Here is a 23,401-nt window from a genome sequence, read left to right on the forward strand (position 1 = left end):
GAACCAAATTCAGGATTTAATCACCATAAAGCACGATCCAATCTGATATATTTGGTATAATTGTTAATCAAGGGCAGCCATTTTAAAAACATACGCTCCCATCTGGCGGAGCTTTTGCAATCTACCAAAAGTCTTCATCTGTTTTTAAATTGAGATTATTAGCTTTGGCCGACCGTGGGCCGTGCACATAGTGGACCGGTCTCCCCTACTCTGTGAATACTACTACTACTAGAAGTGCCGCTGCTGCTGCCACTAGTACTACTACACCAAGGCTATTGGTATTAAGATGAAACTTTCAGGGATTTCTGGACTAAATCAAAACACACTATGTACATGCAGGTTATCAAAAGGGTGTATCAGCAATATCTCAGAAACAACTATTAGTTCAAATTGTCAGGGCATGTTGAGGGGATCTTTAGCTAACCAAAAAGGTAGTATATGAGTAATAATTGTGCTACTACTAGCACTACTGCCATTACTTCTATCCCTCCCATTGCTCCTCCTACTACTGCTGCTACTACGACTACTACTATTGCCAATGCTAAGGGCATTAAAATAAAACCTATACAGAATGGCGAGGGCAGTTTTGAATTAAATCGAGATGCACTATATACATGCAGGTTGTCAAAGGGGTGTGTCAGAAATATTCCAAGAACGGATTAGAACATTAAGGTGAAGCTTTCGTGGTAAATACAAATATAAAATTTAATCAAATATGTAAGTGAATTTTAAAGCTGTAAAAATGGCACTGGCGGGATATTTTAGGAATGGAATAGGATTTAGAGTGAAAATTTTTAAGAAAAGTTTATGTTGGTAAAAAACAAAATTAAAAGGCATAATGCGCAAGCTTGTTGTCATAAGAGCGCCTCAGCAACGTCTCAAGAATGGCTGAGGATATAAAGTTGAAACTTTCAGGGCTACTCCTACTACTGCTGAAATAATAAAAACGGCTTAGTGTATTTAGGTTATCAAAATGGTATGGATAATAATGTCTCAAGAACATAATAGGGTATTAAGTTTAAGTTTTTGTAGAAATTGAGGAAGATGTCAAAATAAACCAAACGGTAATATGTGTGTCCAAATTGTCGAAAAAAAAATCGTATTATGTGCAATATCCCAGGAACAGCTAAGATGTTACATTGGAACTTTCAATACATATGATTGGGGATATTCGACTAAATAAAAGACACTATGTCCATTCAAGTTTGTCATAAGGGCGTATTTGCGATATCTTAGGAACGGATAAAGGTATTAATTTAAACTCTCAGGACATGTTGGGAGGGATGTTCAAATAAATATAGATGTTAAAAGGGTATCTGCAACATAGTTCAAATGGCAAAGGGTATCATAGGCAGCGCAATCGAGCTGCCTAAGTTAAGACCGATGTTGGCACAATCTATTATTTTTTTGGGGGGGGGGGGAGGGTTAGCCCAGGGCACTTCGTTTCGAAGGAGTTGTCATAGAAACTTCAAAAAGGGTTCATTCGATTGCAAATTGGACTGACTAGTGCCCTTTTTAATAGTCGAAAGTGATTGGAAGGCACCTAACACCCCTTACATGCCCACCATTTCCCGAAACACGTCCAATCAAAATTTCGACATAACCATTTTGTTCATCGTAGTTGATTTTCAGATAGAAATTATGTTTTTGAGGAGGACACTCCCCCACAGCCCTCAGAGCCAATCCTCCTCTCACGCCCACCTTTTCCCCCAACACATCCGATCAAAATTTTGAGATAGCCATTTTGTTCAACGTAGTTGAAAGCTCTGAAAATTAGGTCTTTGAGGATGCCAACCACGTCCCCCCCCCCCCACAACCCACAGGGCAAGGGTTATAAGTTATGCCCTGGAGCCATATAAGGATTTTATAGAAAACGTTGTAGTAAAAACTTCAAAAGGGCTCATTCCATTGGAAATTGAAATGGTTAATGATTTTTTAATAGTCGAACGTAATTGGAGGGCAACTAACCCCTCTCTCACGCCCACCATTTTCCCAAACACATACAATCAAAATTTTGAGATAGCCATTTTTTCAACGTAGTTGAAAGTTCTGGAAACCATGTCTTTAAAGATGACAACCCCCCACAGCCCGCAGAGCAAGGATTGCAAGTTATGCCCTGGGGGCATATGAGGTTTTTATAGAAAGCGTTTTCGTAAAACTTCAAAAAAGGGCTCATTCAATTGAAAATTAGAGGGCTAGTGCCCTTTTTAATAGTTGGAAGTAATTGGAGGGCATCTAACCCCCCTCTCACGCCCACCATTTCCCAAAACATATCCAATCAAAATTTTGAGATATTCACTTTGTTAAACGTAGTTAAAAGTTCTGAAAATAAGTTCTTTTAGGATATCAACCCCCCTCAGAGCCCTCAAAGCAAGGGTTTTAAGTTATACCCTGGGGGCATATGAGGTTTTTATAGAAAGTGTTGTCGTAGAAACTTGAAAAAGGGCTCATTTGATTGGAAATTGAAAGGGCTTGAAAGTGCCCTTTTTAATAGTCGAAAATGAATGGAGAGCACCTAATCCCCCTCTCACGCCCACTATTTCCCCGAGCACATTCAACTAAAATTTTGAGATAACCATTTAGTTCAACATAGATGGATGTTCAGGAAATTATGATATTAAGAATGAAAAACTCTCATCGATCCTCAGGGGAAGAATTTTAAGCTATGTCCTGGGGGCATATATGGTTATTATAGAAAGCATTTTCATAGAAACTTCAAAAAGGGCTTATTAGATTGGAAACTGAAAGGGCTAGTGCCCTCTTTAATAGTCGAAAGTGATTGGAGGGCAACTAGCCCCCCTCTTAAGCTCACCATTTCCCCAAACATATCCAATCAAAATTTTGAGATAGCCATCTTGTTCAACGTAGATAAAAGCTCTGGAAATTAAGTCTTTGAGGATGACACTCCCCCAGAGCCCTCAGGGCTAAGGTTGTAAGCTGTGCCCTGGGGGCATGTAAGGTTTTCCATAGAAAATGTTGCCGTATAAACTTCAAAAAAGGATCATCCAATTGGAAATTAAAAGGGCTAGTGCCCTGTTTAATAGGCTAGTCGAAACTGATTGGAGGGCAACTAACCCCTCTCACGCTCACCATTTCCCCAAGCACATCTATTCAATATTTTGAGATAGCCATCTTTTTCAACGTAGTTGAAAGTTCTGGATATTATGTATTTGAGGATGATCAACCCCCCTCCCCTTCCCACACCCGTCAGGGAAAGGTTTGTAAGTTATAGCCTGGGGGAACATTCGAAAGTAATCAGAGGGAGAATCTCCCCCCCCCCAACGCCCATCATTTCCCTAAATATTTCGGATTACATTTTGATATGGTAATTTTGTTCAACGTAGTTGAAAGGTCTGGAAATTATGTCTTTGTGGATGACAACTCTCCCCCCATAGCCCTCATGACAAGGGTCGTAAATTATGCCCTTGGGGCATATAACGGTTTTATAGAAAGTTTTGTCGTAGAAGCTTCAAAAAGGGCTCCTTCGATGTTAAATTGAAAGGACCAGTGCCTTTTTTATCAGTCGAAAGTGATCAGAGGGCAAATGTCTCCCTCCACGCCTGTCATTTCCCCAAACACTTTCAATCAAAGTTTAGACATAGCCATTTTGTTAGGCCTATCAGCAAGGTCTGGAAATTATCTCTTTGAGGATAACAAATCCCCCCAGCTCTCAGGGCAAGGGTTGTAAGTTGTGCACTGAGGACATATAGGGTTTTTATAGAAAGTGCGGTCATATAAACTTCAAAGATGGCTCAATGGATTGGTAATCAGAAGCTCTAGTGCTTATTTTAAGAGTCAAAGTGATCAGAGGGCAGCAACCATACACTAAATATCAGCATATGTATATTAAACTGACAATGCATATTTTTTGAGTAAATTCATTTGACTTTTTTCCAGTAAAGTACAAATTGTATTCTGGCTTTTTAGAAAGCATACGATTTAGAACTCTACTTCGATTAATTTTACTTGTGTTGAGTTTGACTTATTTTAATTTCTGTTTGTCTTAGGTTTCACTAATTAATTGATACTGCTTTGCGGTAGTTGCATGCTTGGTTGATTATGTGAATCTATTTTGGTTCATTTTTGGTTTAATGGAGTTCTTTACTTTGTTTTGAAAAACTTATTTTGTGCAAAAAGTTTTTTTGATTAATTAAAGGAAAAATTGTGACTGCTACTGTAAATAATTGGAGCAGTGTCTTGTACTACATATAACTTTGACTAATTGTAACTGCATCTGTGATTACTTGTGACAGGTACTACCATTACTAATATTACTATTAGTACTACTGCTACTATTTCTACTACTTTTACTATTGCTAATACCACTACTACTACAACTACTACAAATACTACAAATACTATTACTGTTACTACTGCTTCTACTACTATTGAACTAAATCAAAAAGAGTTTAAGGGCATCCAGATTGTCAAAATGCCAAAGATGCAATATCTCAAGAGCGGAAGAGGGTATTAAGTTACAACTTTCTGGGGAAGTTGATTGGGCTACAGAACTAAGTAAATGTAGACTTTGCGCATCCAGATCGTCAAAAGGGTGCCAGTGCAGTAGCCCGGGAAAATCCATATTATTTGCTACAACTTCAGGATATATCTTTGGGAATGTTAAACTAAATCATAATACATAATATGCGTCCAATTTGTCCAAATTGAATACCTACGATATCTTAGAAACGGCTAAGTATATATCTGACAACTCCAAGGTTGTGTCAGAAGGGTATATCTGCCATATGCCAGGAAACAATAAGGGAATTAAGTCAAATCTTTCAGGGCGTGTAAAGGAGGATTGTTAATTAATCTTTGTCTACGCACAAGGTTGTAACATGATGGAGGTTAGAATTCCTTCAGTTTTATCAGCTTAAAGATTATGCAGATTTTCTACCCCACATATTTCAATATTTTCCTCGGTACCTATCAATTAAAAACCATTGTAGTACAACTACTACTAAAAGGTGTCGAACTTAATAGCAATGAGGACCACACTGCCTTTCCATCACAAAACCTTTGTGATGGAACAAAGGTCTGCCAAAACACTGCCTTTTCATACACTACCTTGTTTATGAACTTATAAATAGCAAGGCAAAACCTGGATTCTTATATTCCTGGATTTATTTCAGATATCTTTTTCCCTTAAATTTAGATTAAAAAAAAAAGACTTGCAGAACCAAATAAATTCAAGGCAAAAAAAAAAAGCTGTGAAGAGCCAAAAGTGATTTCAATTAATTGCAATAACAGAGATAGCAAAACAGAAAAGGTCATTGAACTGAGAAATGTGAACTACCTTGGTGGCAAAAAGTGACAGTTCAGCCCACGGTGTTACTTTCTTTTTTTTAAAAGAAAAAACTTTCTTTTTTTTACTAACCAATCTAGTTTTTTTCTAAGTTCTAAGAGAAGAAATAAAAATGGTTAAATTTGAAAATACTTTACCATAAAAGTAAAATGGTGCCTGCCATCCAAGTAAACCCGTAAGCCAGCCGCCAAGTGGCATTCCAACTACAGCACCGGCATATGAGCCGCAGAAGGCAAGTGTTGCCAGTCTAGATCGCTCAAGGGGTGGTGCCCACCACCGCCAAATACCATGGCATGCGGGGTAGGTTACTCCCTAAAAAGAGTTCAGATGCATAAAATAACAGTGAAAGGGAATCAACTCAAAACATGCTTTAATAATAATAATAATACAGGACAATAAGTCTAATAACCCGCAGTAAAAATTTGGATTTTTTTTTCTTAAAATTAGTACACCACCTTTTTTATAGTATGAACAATAATAGCGCTGCCACAGCAAATCGCAAAATGAATTAAATGCATTATTCTTTCATTTTCTTTTATATCCTACCACTTCATATGGAAGAAGTTCGTAAAAGAAGTCGTAAAAACTTCGGAGGGGCTCATTCGATTGGAAACTGAACTTAAATTGCTCTTTTTTAGATTCCAAAGTGATTGGAGAGTAGGCAGTCCCCCCATGTCCTTTTTGCTACTAAGTTTCCCCTTAGCCTCAAAAAACTTCCGATAGAAATTTTGAGATGGATATTTTGTTCAAAATAGCTCAAATTTCTAATAAATGTTCTTCGGGACATCGTGACAACCCAAAGACCTTAGGCAGGAGCTGTAATTTATGCAAGTTGTCCAAGGTTGGTTTTGTTATTGGGAAAGGGGGTATGTTTCATTCTTTGAGTTTGGAAATGCCCAGGGTATTAAGGTGAAACTTTAAGGGCATCTTTAGGAGGATGTTCAACTAAACCAAAAGACACAATGTGCATCCAGGTTATCAAAAGGACATTTCTGCAATTACTCAGGGAGGCTAAGAGTATCAAATTTAAACTCTGTGAAAGACTCTGTGAATATCCATATTTTCAATAAATGGATACCATAAGGGTATTAAATAGTCTTATGATTTAGTGTAACATCCCCCTTAGTAATCCCTGAAATATCCAGCTTATTACTCGTAGCCGTTCCTGTGATCGACATAGATACGCCCAGATGCGCCCTTCTTACAATCTGGGTGCAATTAGAGTTTGTTAATTTATTGCAACACCCCACTCAACATAATAAAAAAGATTCAACTTAATACCCTCAGTAGTTCTTGAAATACTATCGACACACCTTTTTGAACACCTAGATGCAGAGAGAGTCTTTTGATTAAGTTCAATGTCCCATCAATTTTCCCTTGTATTTTGATCTCAATAACCTTATCCGTTCCAGAGATATTGCAGAGAAGCCCATTTGACAACCTGGATAAATTATTAGCAGTCACATGTTAGCAGTCACAGTCGCAAATATTAGCAGTCACATGTAGTCATAGTCGCAAGTAGTCGCAGACACAAGTACTTAAATTTAAAGTTTTTAGTACCCGTAGTCAGATTCACAAGTAGAGACAATCCCAAGTCGTTGAAGTTGCAATCAATTGTTGTCGCGAGTGATTGCAATCACAGCTGAAAGTTTTTGAAGTAGCAGTTGTAATCACAAGTTGTGGTAGTCAAAGTCAAAATATATACGGCAACAAGTAGTTGAAGTCACAAGAAGTCACCGCAGTAGTAGCAATAGTAGTAGTAGTAGTAGTACTACTACTACTAGTAGTAGTGGTAGTAGTAGTCGTAGTAGTAGCCCTAAAAGTTTCAAGTTGATACCCTTAGCCGTTTCTAAGATATCTCTGGTACGGTTTCTTGATAACATGGATGCATATAGCGTCTTTTGATTTAGTTCAATATCACCTGAACTTTCACCTTAACACCTTCAACCATTTTGGACCCAATCAGGATGAAACACGTCCCCAATAATAAATCTTCTAAATAATAGATCTTGATGAAATAGATCTTGATATGGTATCAAGCTTCTATAGGTATCAAGCTAGAGGCTAATCAGTATATTTTTCAAGAGTCAAAAGTGATCGGAGGTAAACTAGCCCCCATCTACTGCCCTATTTAGATGTCCTTTCTCCCCAAACACATCTGATTAAAATTTTAGATAGCCACTTGGTTCAAAATAGTCTAAACGCTAAAAAAAATATGCCTCTGGGAATGGCATGACCCACAACAGCCCCCGGAACAAGGGCTGTAAGTTATGCAAGTTGTCCATTGTTACATGTAGGGTTTTTTTTTCTTAGAAAAGGGGAAAACGTTTGATCCTAGGTCTCCAAAAAGGCATTGGCCATCAAGGCGATACTGTCAGGAAATGTTGATGGGATGTTAAACAAAAACAAAACTAAACAAAAAACTGAATACCTGCTGATTTTCAAACGGGTGTGTCGGCAATATCTCAGGAATGACTGAAGACATTTAGTTAAAACTTTCAGGGCATATTGAGAAGGATTTTGAAACGTGTCTGGAGGCAATACGCCCCCTTACTCTTTTTAGATCCCCCCCCCCCTAAACATTGAAATACTATCTCAAAATCTTGTTTAATATTTAAAGGGGATCAATCACTTCAATCACTTTTGAACATCCTTCTCAGCATACTCTGAAAGTTTCAACTTCATACCCTTGGTCGTTCCTTAGATATTGTTGATACACCGTCCTGACAATCAGCAGACCCTTATTGCGATAAGATAAAGATAAGATAATATTTATTATCCAAAGGCTTTCACAAGCTCTAACAAAGGCGAATTCTCTTCATATGTCAAAAAGAAATAGACAAAGCAAAATGAAGAAACAAATAATACAGCAAGAAAAGAAACACCAATCAAGCATAAAAATGAGAAACAGAAAAAGCAAAACAAAGAAACAGATAATACAGCAAGAAAAGAAACACCGATCAAGATTAAAAATGGTCAAGAAAAATTTTGCGTAAAAAAAAAAAAAAAAAAAAAAAATCCAAGTCCAAGAACTAAAACGAACTTTGTGCGAATAATGGCAAAAATAGAAAAAGAAAAATAGAAGAAGAAATGGTGGGGGGGGGGGTAAAACAAAATTACAGGTAAGAAGAAAAACGTTGCCGAATTCGTATTCAAAGTCAAATACCTAAAAGTAAAAAAAAAAACCTAAAATCAAGCCAAATTAATTGTCAAAAAGAAATATTTACAATTAACGAAAGGATTACAATTAAACGTCAAAGGATTTAAAATTAAAGGTCAAAAATGAAATATAGCATAAATAAATATCACAAAAGGGCAAAATAAAAGTGACCAAAGATAAAAAGAGAGGAAAAAATGACGCACGACTTTTGTGAGCATACACCAACAGCTAAAATAAGGGACGGAGGAGTTAATTTTGGTGCAGGACATACTTCAGGAATTATTTAGGCGCTTCATAATAAAGGGGACAAAACTTTTCCAGAACCTCTTAGTAACGGTATGGTTCGATGAAAACGTTGGAATTGCCAAGGATGCTAGTAGAAGGGGAGGTTCTACTCCGATCACGCACCCCTGCTGCCACCTATAACTTTTTTTACATAGTTTATGTCTGGTTATGTGTGTTGGTCGATTTATTTGATGTTTTATGGATTTTGTCAGTGAGAATTTGAAAAACAGGAACTTTGTCACATTTATGTCTGTTTTCATGGATGGTTATGGATGATTTATGGTTTTTGTCACTGAGAATGAAAAAACAGAAACTTTCTCACATTTATGTCTGTTTTTATGGTTTTTGTCAGTGAGAATGGAAAAACAGGAACTTTCTCACATTTATGGATGTCAACAGCAATTTATGTTCGTGTTTTATGTCTGTTCGTTGTCAGTGAGAATGGAAAAACAGGAATTTTGTCACTTGGAAAATCAGGAATTTTCTCACATTTATGTCTGTTTTCATGGATGGTTATGAGTGTTGTTTGATTTATTTGATGTTTTTCATGGATGGTTATGTATGTTTTATGGTTTTTGTCAGTGAGAATTTGAAAAAACAGGAATTTTGTCACATTTATGGATAATTCTCACTGACAAAATCCATAAAACATCAAATAAATCGACCAACACACATAACCAGACATAAACTATGTAAAAAAAAGTTATAGGTGGCAGCAGGGGTGCGTGATCGGAGTAGAACCTCCCCCTCTACTGATGCTGAGCGGGGGAGTCGGGGTCTAATGGGGTCATGTAAATCGGGAAAGATGTCCTCAATAAGAGGATTAGATACTGCGGATTAGCAAAACGAAAACAAGTTTGCCTCTCCTTTCTTTTAACGTGGTAATACGTGCGGATTTAAGGAGGAAGGAGTATGGAATTTTACTCTCTTTGAAGATGATCCTGGTCGAATGCTTTTGGACCGACTCAATTTTGTCACTAAGCTCGCTTGAAAGATGCGAATGCCAGACCGGACATACATATTCTAATAGCGGCCTGATAAATGATAAATAAAGACGGAGGTAATGCATCTTAGGGCAACTAAATTTGTTTAAATTTTGGCAATTAGATTAAATATTGTTTTGATATAGTTTGAAATCCCCTTCACCATTTTCTTGAAAGTCTTCTCTTGATACCCTAAGTCTTTTTGGACATCCACAATTAAACATGCCCCTCTTTAGAATTTGTCTAAAAGACAAATTCTATGCGTAAACAATGAACAGCTTGCATAAGTTACATCCCTTACCCTAGGTGCTGTTTGGGGTCATGTCATCGCTGGAGATATATTACATAACCTTCTGTCTTTTTTTTAACAAAAGTCGTGTCTAAAATTTTAAACGGATTTGTTTAATGATTGGGCAGCCAAAAAGGGCATGGGTCTTAAAAAGGATAATATAACTTTCAATTTCAATTTAATGAGCTCCCTCTGAAGGCTCTATGACAACTCCTTCTATATGAAGGTGTTCTGGAATAAAATAAAACATCAAAAGACTCTTTGGATCTAGGTGTTCAAAAGGGCGTATATGGAGTACCTAAAACAAACTTCTAAGGGTGTTATGTTGAAACTTTCTGAGGATATTGAGGGGCATTGCAAGACCCTAAGTGTACCCAGTAAGAAGGGGGCATCTGGGTGTATCTACATTGATCTCAGGAACGGCTACGAGTAAATAGCTGAAACTTTTAGGGACTACTAAAGAGGATTTTAAACTGATTCAAAAGACGCTATATGCATCCAGGTTGTACAAAAAAATGTCGCCAATATCTCAGGAATAGTTAAGGGTTATTAAATTGTAACTCTCAGATAATCTTGACGGGGATGGTGAATATACAGAAAATATAGACATCCCGGCCCCCTTCCGTTAGTGCCTGGTTTTTCCAATCTAGATTGCTACCCAAAAAGTACAAAAACACAATAACAAACTATTTCCTTCTTTGATTAGTAAAATATTTCTTCTCTTAGATGGATCTTCTCATAGTATTTTACTTCTCAATAGAATGAGGAGGTGGAGTGCTTATGAAGCCTGAAAATCAAGGTTGGAGTTGGTAAAGTACGATATATACTCCAAATCGCACATACTCCTGTTCATTGTAATTTCTATTCATTTTAGGTTTGACCGGGTTACTCATTATAACCTTTCGTTTGGGGTCTCGTTTATTTATTGACAGCGATTTCTGCTCATTTTGAGTTTGAATTATTATTTGGTGTTATTTCTGTTTATCTTTGGTTTAATATAGCTCTTTCCTTTTCTCTGAAAAAGTTCTATCTTGGAAAAAATTTTCTTCTAAAATTAATTTCAGTTCGTTTTAATTGACATTATTTTCTCTATTTTTTTTAATGGTTGATAAAAAAAATTTCTGTAAAGTTTTTATTGGTTTTTCTGCTTAAAAATTAAGATTGTGGATTTCTATTCGTATTTCGGACACAATTTTACGACACAGTTTATTAATAGCTTTAACATAGAATTTGTATGGGGAAGGGGAGCATTATTTAAATAAATGGATTTAAAGCAATAATTTTTTTTGGTCTTTCTGTTTTCTTGTTTAGAAAATAAAAATAAAAAACCCCACGAACAATCCATGCAACTAGATATGTTTCCTCTGAGGCTCCCTTGGTTCTGAAACTTTTATTGAGGTTTCTTCAAAGTCTAAAATGTAAGTATATCAGCATAAAAAATATAATTTAATTATAATATAATTTATACTCTTAGCCACACCTGAAAGATTGTAGATAAATCCTTGTGACAACCTGGATGTACAGCCTAGTGTCTTTTCCGTTACTTCAAAATCCCTTTCAATATTCCCTGACAATTTTAGTCTAATAACTTTTCCCATTCCCTGGATATTTTTGATATACCTTTTTGACAACCATGGATGCAGGTACAATATTTTGATTTAGTTCAACATGTTCCTCAACATTCCCCGAAAGATTCAACTCAAGTCCCTTGATTGTTTCCATATATGCCCTTTTGACAGCCAAGATGCAGCTAGTGTCTTTTGATTTAGTTTAAAATCTTCCTCAATATTCGCTGTGACCTTCCTCTTAACACCCTGAGCAGTTCCTGAGATATGGCAGATACATTCTTTTGACAACCGTGATGCATATATTGTCTTTTGATTTAGTTCAAAACTTCACTCAAAACTCCTTGAAAGCTTCGATTTAATGATAATAGCTGTCCCTGCAATATTATACATACAACTTTTGAAAATATGGCTGTACAAAGTTGCTTTTGATTTAGTTCAGTATCCCACTCAACATTCCCTAAAAGTTAAAACTTAACATCCATAGCTGTTTCTGAGATATTACAGATACTCCTTTTGACCCCCCTTCTGAAATACAAACTAACAATTTTTGCTCAGCATAATTAAAACAGTATTAGTCGACAATAACAGTTTATAATACAACTATCTATCTACAAAACCTAAGGGACCTATCCCAAGGGAGCTTGTCCAAAAATATGGGACATTCGATAGAATTAGGTAAATGGATTAGCTGATATATGATTGGATCGTGAGACGATTTTAAAATAATAGGATAGATATCTTTCTGAAACGATTGTCTTGATGAATTAGTTGAGTTTTAGCCATAGCTTTAGTAAAATGGAGTTATTTATTATGAGGGTTGCTATCGCCGTTTTCTTTTTTTTTATTTTTTTTTTTTATTTTACCTATGCTCCTCTCTATTCATTCAAGTATGCGTAGACGGTACAAACAAATCACTATTATTATTATATTGCTTTTGAAGTTTTCGTAACTTTGTATCCAAGCCTGTTAGAAAAATATCAAATAAATATTTTTGTTCAGCTCAATTAAAATGTCATCAAACGGCAATAACAATTGATATCCCAAGTAAAACTATTTATCTACAACGCCCAAGGGAGTTATCCCTTTTTCCTGGCACCTTGGCACCCAGTCAACTTCTCCCTGATGACTTGTTTACTTGGGAAAATAATGTTCCCGCTTCAGTGATTCCAGATCCCTTCTAAGATTTCTAGCTGTTTATCATTGCGGGAGGAAGGGATCTGCTAACAAAGAAAAGAATTTGGGAAATTTAATAGTGCTTGAAAATATTGCCTTACTGGTTGCTATACTGGACTATGAGCTTAAGATAATAGGCAAAGAATTTCATTCGCTTCACGGAGGAATTATTTATTGTTATTAGATGGTTCACATTGTTTATGTCTTTGGTCTCAATTTAAGAACGGTCTCTTCATTAGACTTTCTTTTCTTAAAAGTAATTACATAATTCGAAAAAAACGATAAGAACATTCAATATCGATTACAAACATATGACATATTCATTGATGACAAATATTTGTATACTGACGAATCCTCTATAAGATATCTTGTATCTAAAGAGTAAATATAGCCATGTAAATAAAGAAAAAAAGAGAGAAAACTTGAGCTATATACAAAATATGGAAGAAAAAAGGCATTTATGCATTAGGAATTTTTTTTTATTTCAAAGGATATCCAAGTTATACCTCCCCCACCCTCCAAAAAAAAAATAAGATAATCTGTTCTTCAAGACCTTTGAAAGAAGATAAGTTTTACTCATTATGCATTTAAGTTACAACAAAAATATTATTCCCTTTAAAAGAGAGGAAAGACAAATAATTAATTTCAACACTTACTTCGAGAGAGAGAAAAAGAGAACTATAAAAAGAAAAAGGCGAAAGAATTCATCAAAAGAAAAGAAAAAACAGGATTTCAATCAATTCTAGACAAAAATATAAGCCAAAAATGTAAAAAAGCGAAAAAATTCAGTAAAAAAGCAAAAAAGAAGATTTCAATCAATTCTAGATAAATATAAACAAACAATGTTTTAAAAACTTTTTGAAGAAAGTAAATGAATGATGCATTTAAGCTTAATCCGGTATGGGTCGATTCTATGTAAATAAGGAATAGGAAAATATGTTTGTATGGAAATTAAGATGAAGAGACTCGCTTAAGATAAAATATAAAATTCGGTTATGTGTGCTTAGAAAATTATCGTTTTAATTGATTTATCGTTTACATTCACTGTCAATTACAAAAAAAAGAGAGAGAGAAAAAAAGAAGAACCGAATATCGATGTTCAATTTTCGATGGTTATATTATGTGAAAATAGATATTTCTTGTATTAAAACTACGTAATTTCAACGGTCGTGTTGGCTCCGTAATGCTCTGCACAACTAAAACGTGGCAAGTTAAAGCCAAAACTCCCAAGGCCATCAATACATCCCAGTCAAATAACCACAGGAGGATTAAAGGTCTGCTATGGTTCAACTTCGTAAGTGAATAGAACTTATATAAGCTCACTGGACAATCTCAATTTCGATCCAAATATCCGAACAAAGTCTGCAGTGAGTTGGGAGCCTGTTGTGAAAGTCTCTTCACCTAGCGGTTAAGATCATTTATGACTTATACTCGCAGCCGGCTGAAAGCCAGTCCGAGGTCAGCCAAAGGAGCCATGGTCTTATGGCTTATCTGGAGTTCCTCACGATTTGTTACTTCAAACTTAGCGAAGTGTAAGCATTTGTGATTGACCGAAGTCAATAGAGGAAGCAGATCTCTGCACCGCTTGGCAGGATGTATAAGTCAAGTCAGATTTCCCTGGTTTAAGAGGTCAAGTGGACCTTTACTAAGCTTAGTGTGAATATGAAAAAGTATTTACAAAATACTTACTTCAATGATTCCTTGCATTATTCTGACCAGTATCACACCATTAGAGCTGAGTTTTGCAGCACCAGGGATCCATAAATTTAGAAATGCTGACATAGCAATTGCTGAACCAAAAACTCTAAAGTAAGCAAAGTTTTATTTACAAGCAAAACTCTTAGGTAGCTACTTATAAATAATGTTAAAATACATTATTTACTTATAAATAATGTTAAAATTTAAAAGTATGGAAAAGTAAAATGAGTTCTAAACTTGGACAAGAAAATAGACAAATATCAATTATAATGCATTTTGTACCATAGGTTAAGTTTGACACAACATACAAGATGGGGTTCATAAACGACAAAAAATGAACCAGATCTAAAATAATAATTTCTACTTCTGTAGACAAAACTATATAAAAATATATCATGAAAGAGCTTAAGCCAATCTAAGTGACTTGTAGGCCTAATCCCAGGGGTAGTCTAGAGTTAATCGAGAAATTCAATGTGCCTAAATTAAGCAGTGTTAAAGTGGAGATAATCAACTTGACGAATTACAAATCAGACAAAGAAGTTCGGTGCCCAGTTTATTTAAATAATGCAGCAACTAAAAACTGGATTTTTGCTTGTGTAAACTGGCTTTTATCTGTCGCTTGTCTTCTAGACGACATTTTGAGCCTTTTCTTGATGTCATGACGTCCAAATGGACCTTAAATTAGAAGCAGTTCCTTTGTAAAATTATATTTTTTTTTATTGGACCTTAAACTTTTGACTCGCCTTGTCTATTGTCATTATGAAAGACATATCGTCGAACCTTTGTTTCCTTTAATTGTCCAGGTGGTGGGACAAAAACTTCTTCTTTTGCCTCGGATTGTGTTTTGTCATTATGGACGACATATGGCCGAGCCTTTGTTTCTTTCAATTAATTAAAAAAAAACTTTTTCCACAAAATAAGTTTTTCAACAAAAAGTAAAACACTCCATCAAACCAAAAATGAACGAAAATAGAATCAAACAATCTACCAAGCATACAACTACCACAAATCAGTATCAATAAATAAATGAAACCCAAAACGAACAGAAATTAAAATAGATAACAGAGTCAAACTCAACACGAGCAGAAATTAATATGAGTAGGGTTCAATACCCCAATGATTTCTAAAAGCCAGAATATAATTTGTACTCTACTGAAAAAATTCAGATGAATTTACTGAAAAAAATGTGCATTCTCAATTTAATATACATATGCTGACATTTATTCCTTAAAATCTTAATTAATTTTTGATTTATTAAAGTTATAAAAGTGAACACATTTAAAAGAATTTTTTCATTAGGCCTCTCAGAATTTTTTACAATAGGCCTCTCAATTTCCAAAAAAATTAGCTCTTTTTGAACTTTTTACGACAATGCTTCTTATACCTTTATGCCCCCAGGGCATAACTTACAACCTTAGCACTGAAAGTTGTGGGGGTTCGTCATACTCAAAGACACCACTTCCGGACCTTCAACAACCTTCAACAGAGTGGCTATATCAAAGTTTTAATCGGAAGTGTTTGGGGAAAATGATGGGCGTGAGGGGGAGGGGGTATTCGTCCTCCGATTCCAGTTCTAATTTCCAGAACTTTCAACTATGTTGAACAAAATGGCTATCTAAAAATTTTGATGTGGTGTGTTTGGGGAAATTGTGGGCGTGAGAGGGGGGTTAGTTACCCTCCGATTACTTTTGACTATTAAAAATAGCACTAGCCCTCTCAATTTCAAATTGAATGAGCCCCTTTTTAAGTTTCTTCGACAACGCTATCTATAAAAAACCGTATATGCCCCCTGGGCATAACTTACAACCTTTGCCCTAGGGGCTGGGGGTTTGTCATCCTCAGATATAATTTCTGGACTTTCAACTACGTTGAACAAAATGGCTATCTCAAAACTATGATTGAATGTATTTGGGAACATGGTGAGAGTGAGAGGGGGGTTAGTTGCTCTCCATTCACTTTCAACTATTAAAAGGGGCACTAGCCCTTTAAATTTTTAATCAAATGAGCCCTTTTTGAAGTTTCTACGACAAAACTTTCTATAAAAACCTTGTATGTCCCCAGGGCATAACTTACAACCCTTGTCCTGAGGGCTCTGAGGGGGTTATCTCCTCAAAGACCTAATTTCCAGAATTTTCAACTACGTTGAACAGAATAGCTATCTCAAAATTTTAACTGGATGTGTTGGAGAAAATGGTAAGCATGGGAGGGGGGTTAGATGCCCTTCAATCACTTTCAACAATTAAAAACGGCACTAGCCCTTTCAATTTCCAATTGAATGAGCCATTTTTGAAGTTTCTACAACATCGTTTTCTATAAAAACCTTAAATGCCCTCAGGGCATAACTTACAACCTTTGCCCTGAGGGCTGTGGAAGGGGGGGGGGCTGTTATCCTTAAAAAGCTAATTTCGAAAGCTTTCAACTACGTTGAACAAAATGGCTATCTAAAGATTTTGATTGGATTTGGCTGGGGAAAAGATGGGCGTGCGAGGGGGTTACTTGCCCTCAAATCACTTTCGACTATTAAAAAGGGCACCAGCCCTTTGAATTTCCAATCGAATGAGCCCTTTTTCAAGTTTCTGTGACAAAACTTTCAATAAAAACCTTATATGCCCCCCCCTAGGGAATAACTTATAACCCTTGCCCTAAAGACTTTAGGGGGAGTGTCCTCCTCAAAGATATAATTTCCAGAACTTTCAACTCCGTTGAACAAAATGGATATCCTAAAATTTTGGTTGGATATGGTTGGGAAAATGGTGGACGTGGAACGGGTGTTAGTCGCCTTCCAATCACTTTCTACTATTAAAAAGAGCACTAGTTGCCCTTTAACCTTATATGCACCCAGTGCATATCTTACAACCCTTGCCCCGAGGGCTGTGAGGGAGTGTCCTCCTCAAAAACATAATTTCTGTCTGGAAATCAACTACGCTGAACAAAATGGCTATCTCAAAATTTTAATTGGATGTGTTTGGGGAAGTGGTGAGCATTGAAGGGGTGTTAGTTGCCTTCCAATCACTTTCGACTGTTAAAAAGGGCACAATCCACTCCAACTTTCAATCGAATGAGCCTTTTTTAAAGCTTCTAAGGCAACTCCTTCGATACGAAGTGACCTGGTCTAAGACCAAAAAAAAATAATACATTGTGCCAACATCGTTCTTTACTTAGGCAGCGCTATTGCGCTGCCTTTGATTGCTCAGGTGGAGGGACAAAACTTCTTTTTCTCGCAACAATTTATCTAGTCCAGGTTTTTGATTTTCGAAGGTACTGTAGGTACTAATGACGTGATTCTTGTCTAAATCAAAAACCAAATCACCGTTGCTATGACTTCCAATTTATTTGGTTTATTCTAGCACTGCTTGTCTTTCGTCATTATTAAATACATATAGCCAAACCTTTGTTTTTTTTAACAAAGGTATGGTAGGCATTGGTGATCAAAAAAGAAATATCACTCTAACAGCAAGACATTTCGTTGGTAGCTGTCAGGGCTTCCTTCTACACTTCGTTATATGTTCTTCGTTCATTTTCAGGTGGTAGCAGAACTTTTAAGCTACGTTGTGTTTTCGAACGAGAAAATGCAACGTATAACATTCCATGGTTAAAAACTGGAGTATTAAGGCTGGCGCCAACAAATTCAAAAGCTTTCCCTTGCGACTTATGTATAGTCATGACAAATACGGATCGAATTGGAAATATATGTCGTTAAACAGTACATCCAAGTTGACCTTTACTAGAGTCCACTGTAAATCTGGATATGTGGACTTCTTTTCCTGATTTGTCCCCAGTAATTGTACTTGCCTTAATTATGTTGTTACATAATTCAGTAACAATAAGACGGGTTCCATTACAAATCCCCTCTGAAATATCTAAGTTACGCAAAAGCATAACTATCGTATTCTTCTTTATTTTTAAGTCATGTGGTGGTAAATATGCTGTGTCAATTGAATTGAGAAATTCTGGAGTAAATTCAATTTCTCCTTTTTCTTTATCTTTTAAATAATCATAACTTTTTTACGATTTGTATTCTCCTGGAAGGCGATCGACAATCTTCAGATTTATTTTACTAACTTCTTTGTTGATTGAAGCTAAAATAACTCAATCCTTCATTAAATCAAAACTTTGTTTAGAGAAACATTCTCCAAATACTTCCTCAATTAAATTGTCACAGGAAATTATATCTTCCGGTAATTCAATGTCATTAAGTTCATTTCTAGGAAGATTTCCATTTCCCAGTTCGAGGATGTGCCTTAAAAATACATCCTGTTCAGGATCGACCCACATATTTTTCTAAAAGAAAACATGTTTGAAATTCTTCCAAAGATTACTCTTTTGATTGATAAATCGAGTTTTTCACTGCGGTTGCTTCGGCTTTGAACTGGTAAACACTGTCGGAAATCACCTCCAGCAACAAAAATTTTTAAACCAAATAGTAGGTTTGGATTTGCAATGGACTGCAAGAACTGATCCATATTTTGTAAGCCATACTTGGAAAGCATGGGTGCTTCGTCAAGTAGGAAAACATCTACTTGAGCTAATTCTAAGCCTCTGCTTGAACCAGGTTTTATACAGGAAACAGAATCTAAGAAAAGTGGAACTTTCAAACTGAGGTCTTGTAAGCTGTATACCAAATGGCAATACAGTTGCTGCTATTCCTGTATATGTCATACATTGTACTTTGTAATTTTGTTCACATAGAATGTGATACAAGGTCTCACAACAAATGTTTTGCCGGTATCACCTGGTCCATCTATGAAAAAATATTTTTTCCCAAAATAATTAGGATCATTGACAGCCAGTAAAATATTGTCAACAATTTCAAGCTGTTTTCCTTGCAGAAGCCGATACATACTATCTCCAGTAGAGGTTGACTCACTAGTATTTGGAAATTCCAAGCTTTGGTCATTTTCATAGGTCTCAGTGTTGTCCATACCGTATCGTTCCTCCCAAAAACTAAAATTTCAGCCTTCTAATGCCATCATATTTAAATTCGATGCAATAATACGATAAGCACGCTTTACTGCTAGTTCTTTATATAAATTATTTCGTCTTGCATGCAAAATGAAATCTTCTGCCAACTGATTTTTGAATCTTCCCCAAAGAGCTTTTGGATCTGCAGGATTACCAAAAACAAGAATCTGTGCGCAGAGTATTCGCATTACAGTAAGCATTTTGGACAGTGCCGATTCTTCTAGGGCGTTGAACCACTGTTTATCGTTGAACTCAAGGCCGTGAGCCAGGCATGCTTTTTAGTATGTATAATATGCAACGTTATCAACTGTTTTAAGACCTTCAAAACTTGTTGAATTCTTCACTTGATATAAAAGTACTCATAATTAGAAGCACTCAGGAAAAGCTACAAAATTTACGTTATGAATTCGTCCAATGACATGCTATCGACGGATTCTTTGTTCCCATGTACTGATAGCCATTCCGTTTATAGTGTTCAGGCATTTCCCAATAATAGAGAAATTCCTTCTTTTTCATTTGTTTTTACGCCTTGTTGTGTCTAAAATACGCTTCCAACATTGAGCCTTGTTGTCTAATATCTACTAAATCTTCTTGGGCTTGGCTGATATTTTGCATTAGATTCCGTCCTGGCAAATAATCATTTAAAATTTGAACGACATGACTCTTTTTCTGGATATCGTAACTAGATAGTCGTCAGCATGCTTCAGTTGGTGCGATGCAGCGTCCTTCTACATAGGTTTCTGCTTCATTGTAAACCATGCACCGTTTATTTTCGACAATCTTTATTGGAGCACAATCATGTCCCTTGTAGATGTATTTATATAGATACTTCACCGAACCTCTTTTTCCTACATGTTCGAGATTTATCTGACATTGATACTTTTTAAGCATATGAGTATTATATGCGGCGACATGAAGATTATCAGGAGTAATTTGGCGATTATTTAGAATCTTTTTGATAAACAGCACGGTCGTTTGAAAATTCTTCTCTATTCATTTCGTCTAATTTGGGATCATAACGACGTCGATACTTTAGTTTTTCAGCATCCGCTAGAGATGTGACTGGATTGTACTGCTTTGGAAAAGCAGGACTGGATGTTTCCAAATTTTTTAATCATACAACTCACATTTGGATTTAAATTCCCATAGGGATCATGATAAATCCACTTTAAGACGAATTCTCTTAATAATGGATCGTTGGAATTTGAAATTTCAGCTGAAATAAGATCATCAATTTCAACTGGATTATGGATTCAATCCTGAGGACTCATGATCAAAAGTAAATGCAAATGTAGTAGTCCATATTTTGAAATTCAATCGTATGAATATATTCTGCCACCTTTCCTAACATATATCTCTTATCAATATCATTGATTATATTGTCAGATTTTAGCTCTCCATTTAAAGTAATGAGATCAAGATGATCTTGAGGGGACTGTTCCATAATAAAGTTATCTTCGAATTGAGTACTTGCGGCTTCTTTAAATTCAGGCCAATCCGGATTGCAAGATTGCAAAGAAATCTGGGCCTCCAAGGCGACGAACAATAACCAAGGCGTCTTCAAAATGTTCAGTAAAGTAGCGTGTTGATCCGACGAATGATGGAATAGCTTTTTCACCAACGAATGCATCCTTTTTCGAGGCTAAATCTTTAAGAAGTCATGTAACACCTACGTAGTTTTCACCCATAATAGTTTTCTGGTTAAATTTTATCCGATCAACGCGATCACGCTCAACAGAGTATCAACGAGGTACTGTTGGAAAAGTGTTCCACCAAAATGCAAAGCATTAAAACCAATCCTACGCAGATCGGGTGTTACAGCCTGCACAGAAAGGCTTTTCGCATGTTCAGGTCGAAAAGCGAAACGATTCCTTGCTAATTCAAGACGTGTTATAAGTGGGCGACTTACAAAAGGTGTTTGAAGTAGCATACCCCTTGACCATCCTGAAATTCGAGCTGGGTAAAACATTGGGTAGGTAAAGGGCTCCACACGATGGTCGGTATTTTTTAAAATGATAAGATTTTTGTAACGTTGTTTTACAACCATATCATTTGGTGGAAAACTATGGTCAGCATTAAGAGTAAGCACAGTGCATGCTTCATTATATGCGGGGGGGGGGGGTTAAACCGTCTATAATCGACACCATCTTGCAAAGTAAAAATGAGCTGCACATTTGGAGGCTGTTATCTCAATGAAGCAGCAAGTTGATTTGAATCATCCTCCAGTTTTTGCATTATTTCGTAACGTTTGGCATAGTAGTTTGAATCTCTCAATACTTCTTCCAAGAGATTCATTAGATTACGAGAGATCCCACAATTTAAAGGATGTGCGAGGCGTTTCTTAACATCTTCATTGGGGTCTAAAAAGTACATTTGGCCATATGAAGGTGGCTCAATTTCACGTTCGGTACTTTGTGACGGATGTGCCGCTAAATTAATTTTGTGATAAATTTTTCCAGGTACTTTAAAGCTAAATATATTTCGACTATTTATGGTTCGATAATCACTTACGTTGAATGAAGCTAGAGCAAAACACGAGTTCAAGTTTCGAATACGTTTATGAAACTCTTCAGAGAGCAAGTGACGTCCTAAAAAAAAGGCAAACCAATTCGTTTAAAAATTGAGGTGGTGACGTTGCAATTTGACCATGCAAGCAGCAATCTCCAAACGAATTACCTTTGCTTCCTACTCTTTCCTCCGGAAAATGGAGGGCTCCACAGTGAATGCAAGCAACATTAAAGGGTCCCAAAGATTTATATTTCTGAGTTTATAGCATCTTTGTACGTATGTACTTGGTTTTGTGACATACGTTGTTGGTAACGAAGACTACGCCAACACTGTTCTTCTAACCGCGTGTATCTTCGCTCTTCTTTTTCATTTTTGACACGCTCTAATTCTCGTTTTGTTTATCTTCTAACCACCCATGGTTTTGCTGTTATATATATATATATATATATATATATATATATATATATATATATATATATATATATATATATATATATATATATATATATATATATATATGTATATGTTACCGTGAATTACCGCAAATTGGTGAATGTCGACATTCACCGGTAATTTGCGAAATATTTTTTTACTCCTTGGATACAGGCAGCCTTGCCAGTCAACTTTTTCAATGTAATGCAAGGTTTGATGATGGTAGATTAGTTTAGAATAGATTAGGTTTGGTTAGATTAGGTTGGGTTAGCTTAGATTAGGTTTTCAAGCCATTTCTGATATTTAGAACCAAATTTAACGTAACCTAACCTAATCTAACCTGACCTAACCTAAACTGACATAATCTAACCTAACTTTCACTTTTACCATGATAGCTTGCATGAGACTGAAAAGGCTGACTCTCAAAGCAAATTGAATCCAAGCAGAGAAAAAGGAATTTCGAACATTCACTGTTGAATGTCGACATTAACCAGATTTCGGATGTTCACGGTAACATATACATATAGTCCGAAAGTAGTGAATGTCGACATTCACCAGTGAATGTCTGAAACACCTTTTTTCCCTCCTTGGATTTAGTCAGCGTTGCCAGGCAACTTTTTCAGTTTTGTGTAAGGTTTGATGGTGACAGGTTAGGTTCGGTTTGTAACCCATTTCTTATATTTATAACCTAGTTTAACCTATCCCAGCCTTACCTAACCTTAACTATTACGATCAAAGCTTGCATAAGACTGAAAAAGCTTATTTTCAAAGCTAATTGAATCCAAGCAGAGAAAAAGGAATTTCAGTCTTTCACCGGTGAATGTTGACATTAGCCAAATTTTGGACACTCACAGTAACATAACATAAATAATAACATTGTTGCTTACAATATGGCCGTTCTTTTACTCATCTTTGTGCTAAGATCTTACATCTTTTGACAAAGAACGCTTAAAAGTGAAATATTAGCACTAAGATCTTACATCTTATAGCGTTCTTTTACAAACGTCTTCTTTCATCATTCTGCTCTGATCAGCGGTC

General features: G+C 36.0%; 1 protein-coding gene across 1 annotated transcript in view; it reads right to left on the reverse strand.

Moving 5' to 3' along the window:
- Positions 1-19,383, reverse strand: part of LOC148952516 (vesicular glutamate transporter 1-like) — a 71,924-nt gene extending 52,541 nt beyond the window's left edge. Inside the window, exons 1-4 of the mRNA XM_089089218.1 lie at positions 19,194-19,383; positions 18,755-19,034; positions 14,453-14,567; positions 5,443-5,617 (exon numbers count right to left, since the gene is read on the reverse strand). Of these exons, the coding sequence (XP_088945344.1) occupies positions 5,443-5,617; positions 14,453-14,567; positions 18,755-19,034; positions 19,194-19,383 (760 nt within the window). The remainder of the gene's footprint in view (positions 1-5,442; positions 5,618-14,452; positions 14,568-18,754; positions 19,035-19,193) is intronic.
- Between the last annotated feature and the right edge of the window lie 4,018 nt (positions 19,384-23,401).

The sequence above is a fragment of the Artemia sp. Qi Xiang Cuo genome, chromosome 5 (assembly GCF_049724085.1).
Source record: "Artemia sp. Qi Xiang Cuo chromosome 5, ASM4972408v1, whole genome shotgun sequence".
In the NCBI taxonomy this organism is placed as follows: Eukaryota; Metazoa; Arthropoda; class Branchiopoda; order Anostraca; family Artemiidae; genus Artemia; species Artemia sp. Qi Xiang Cuo.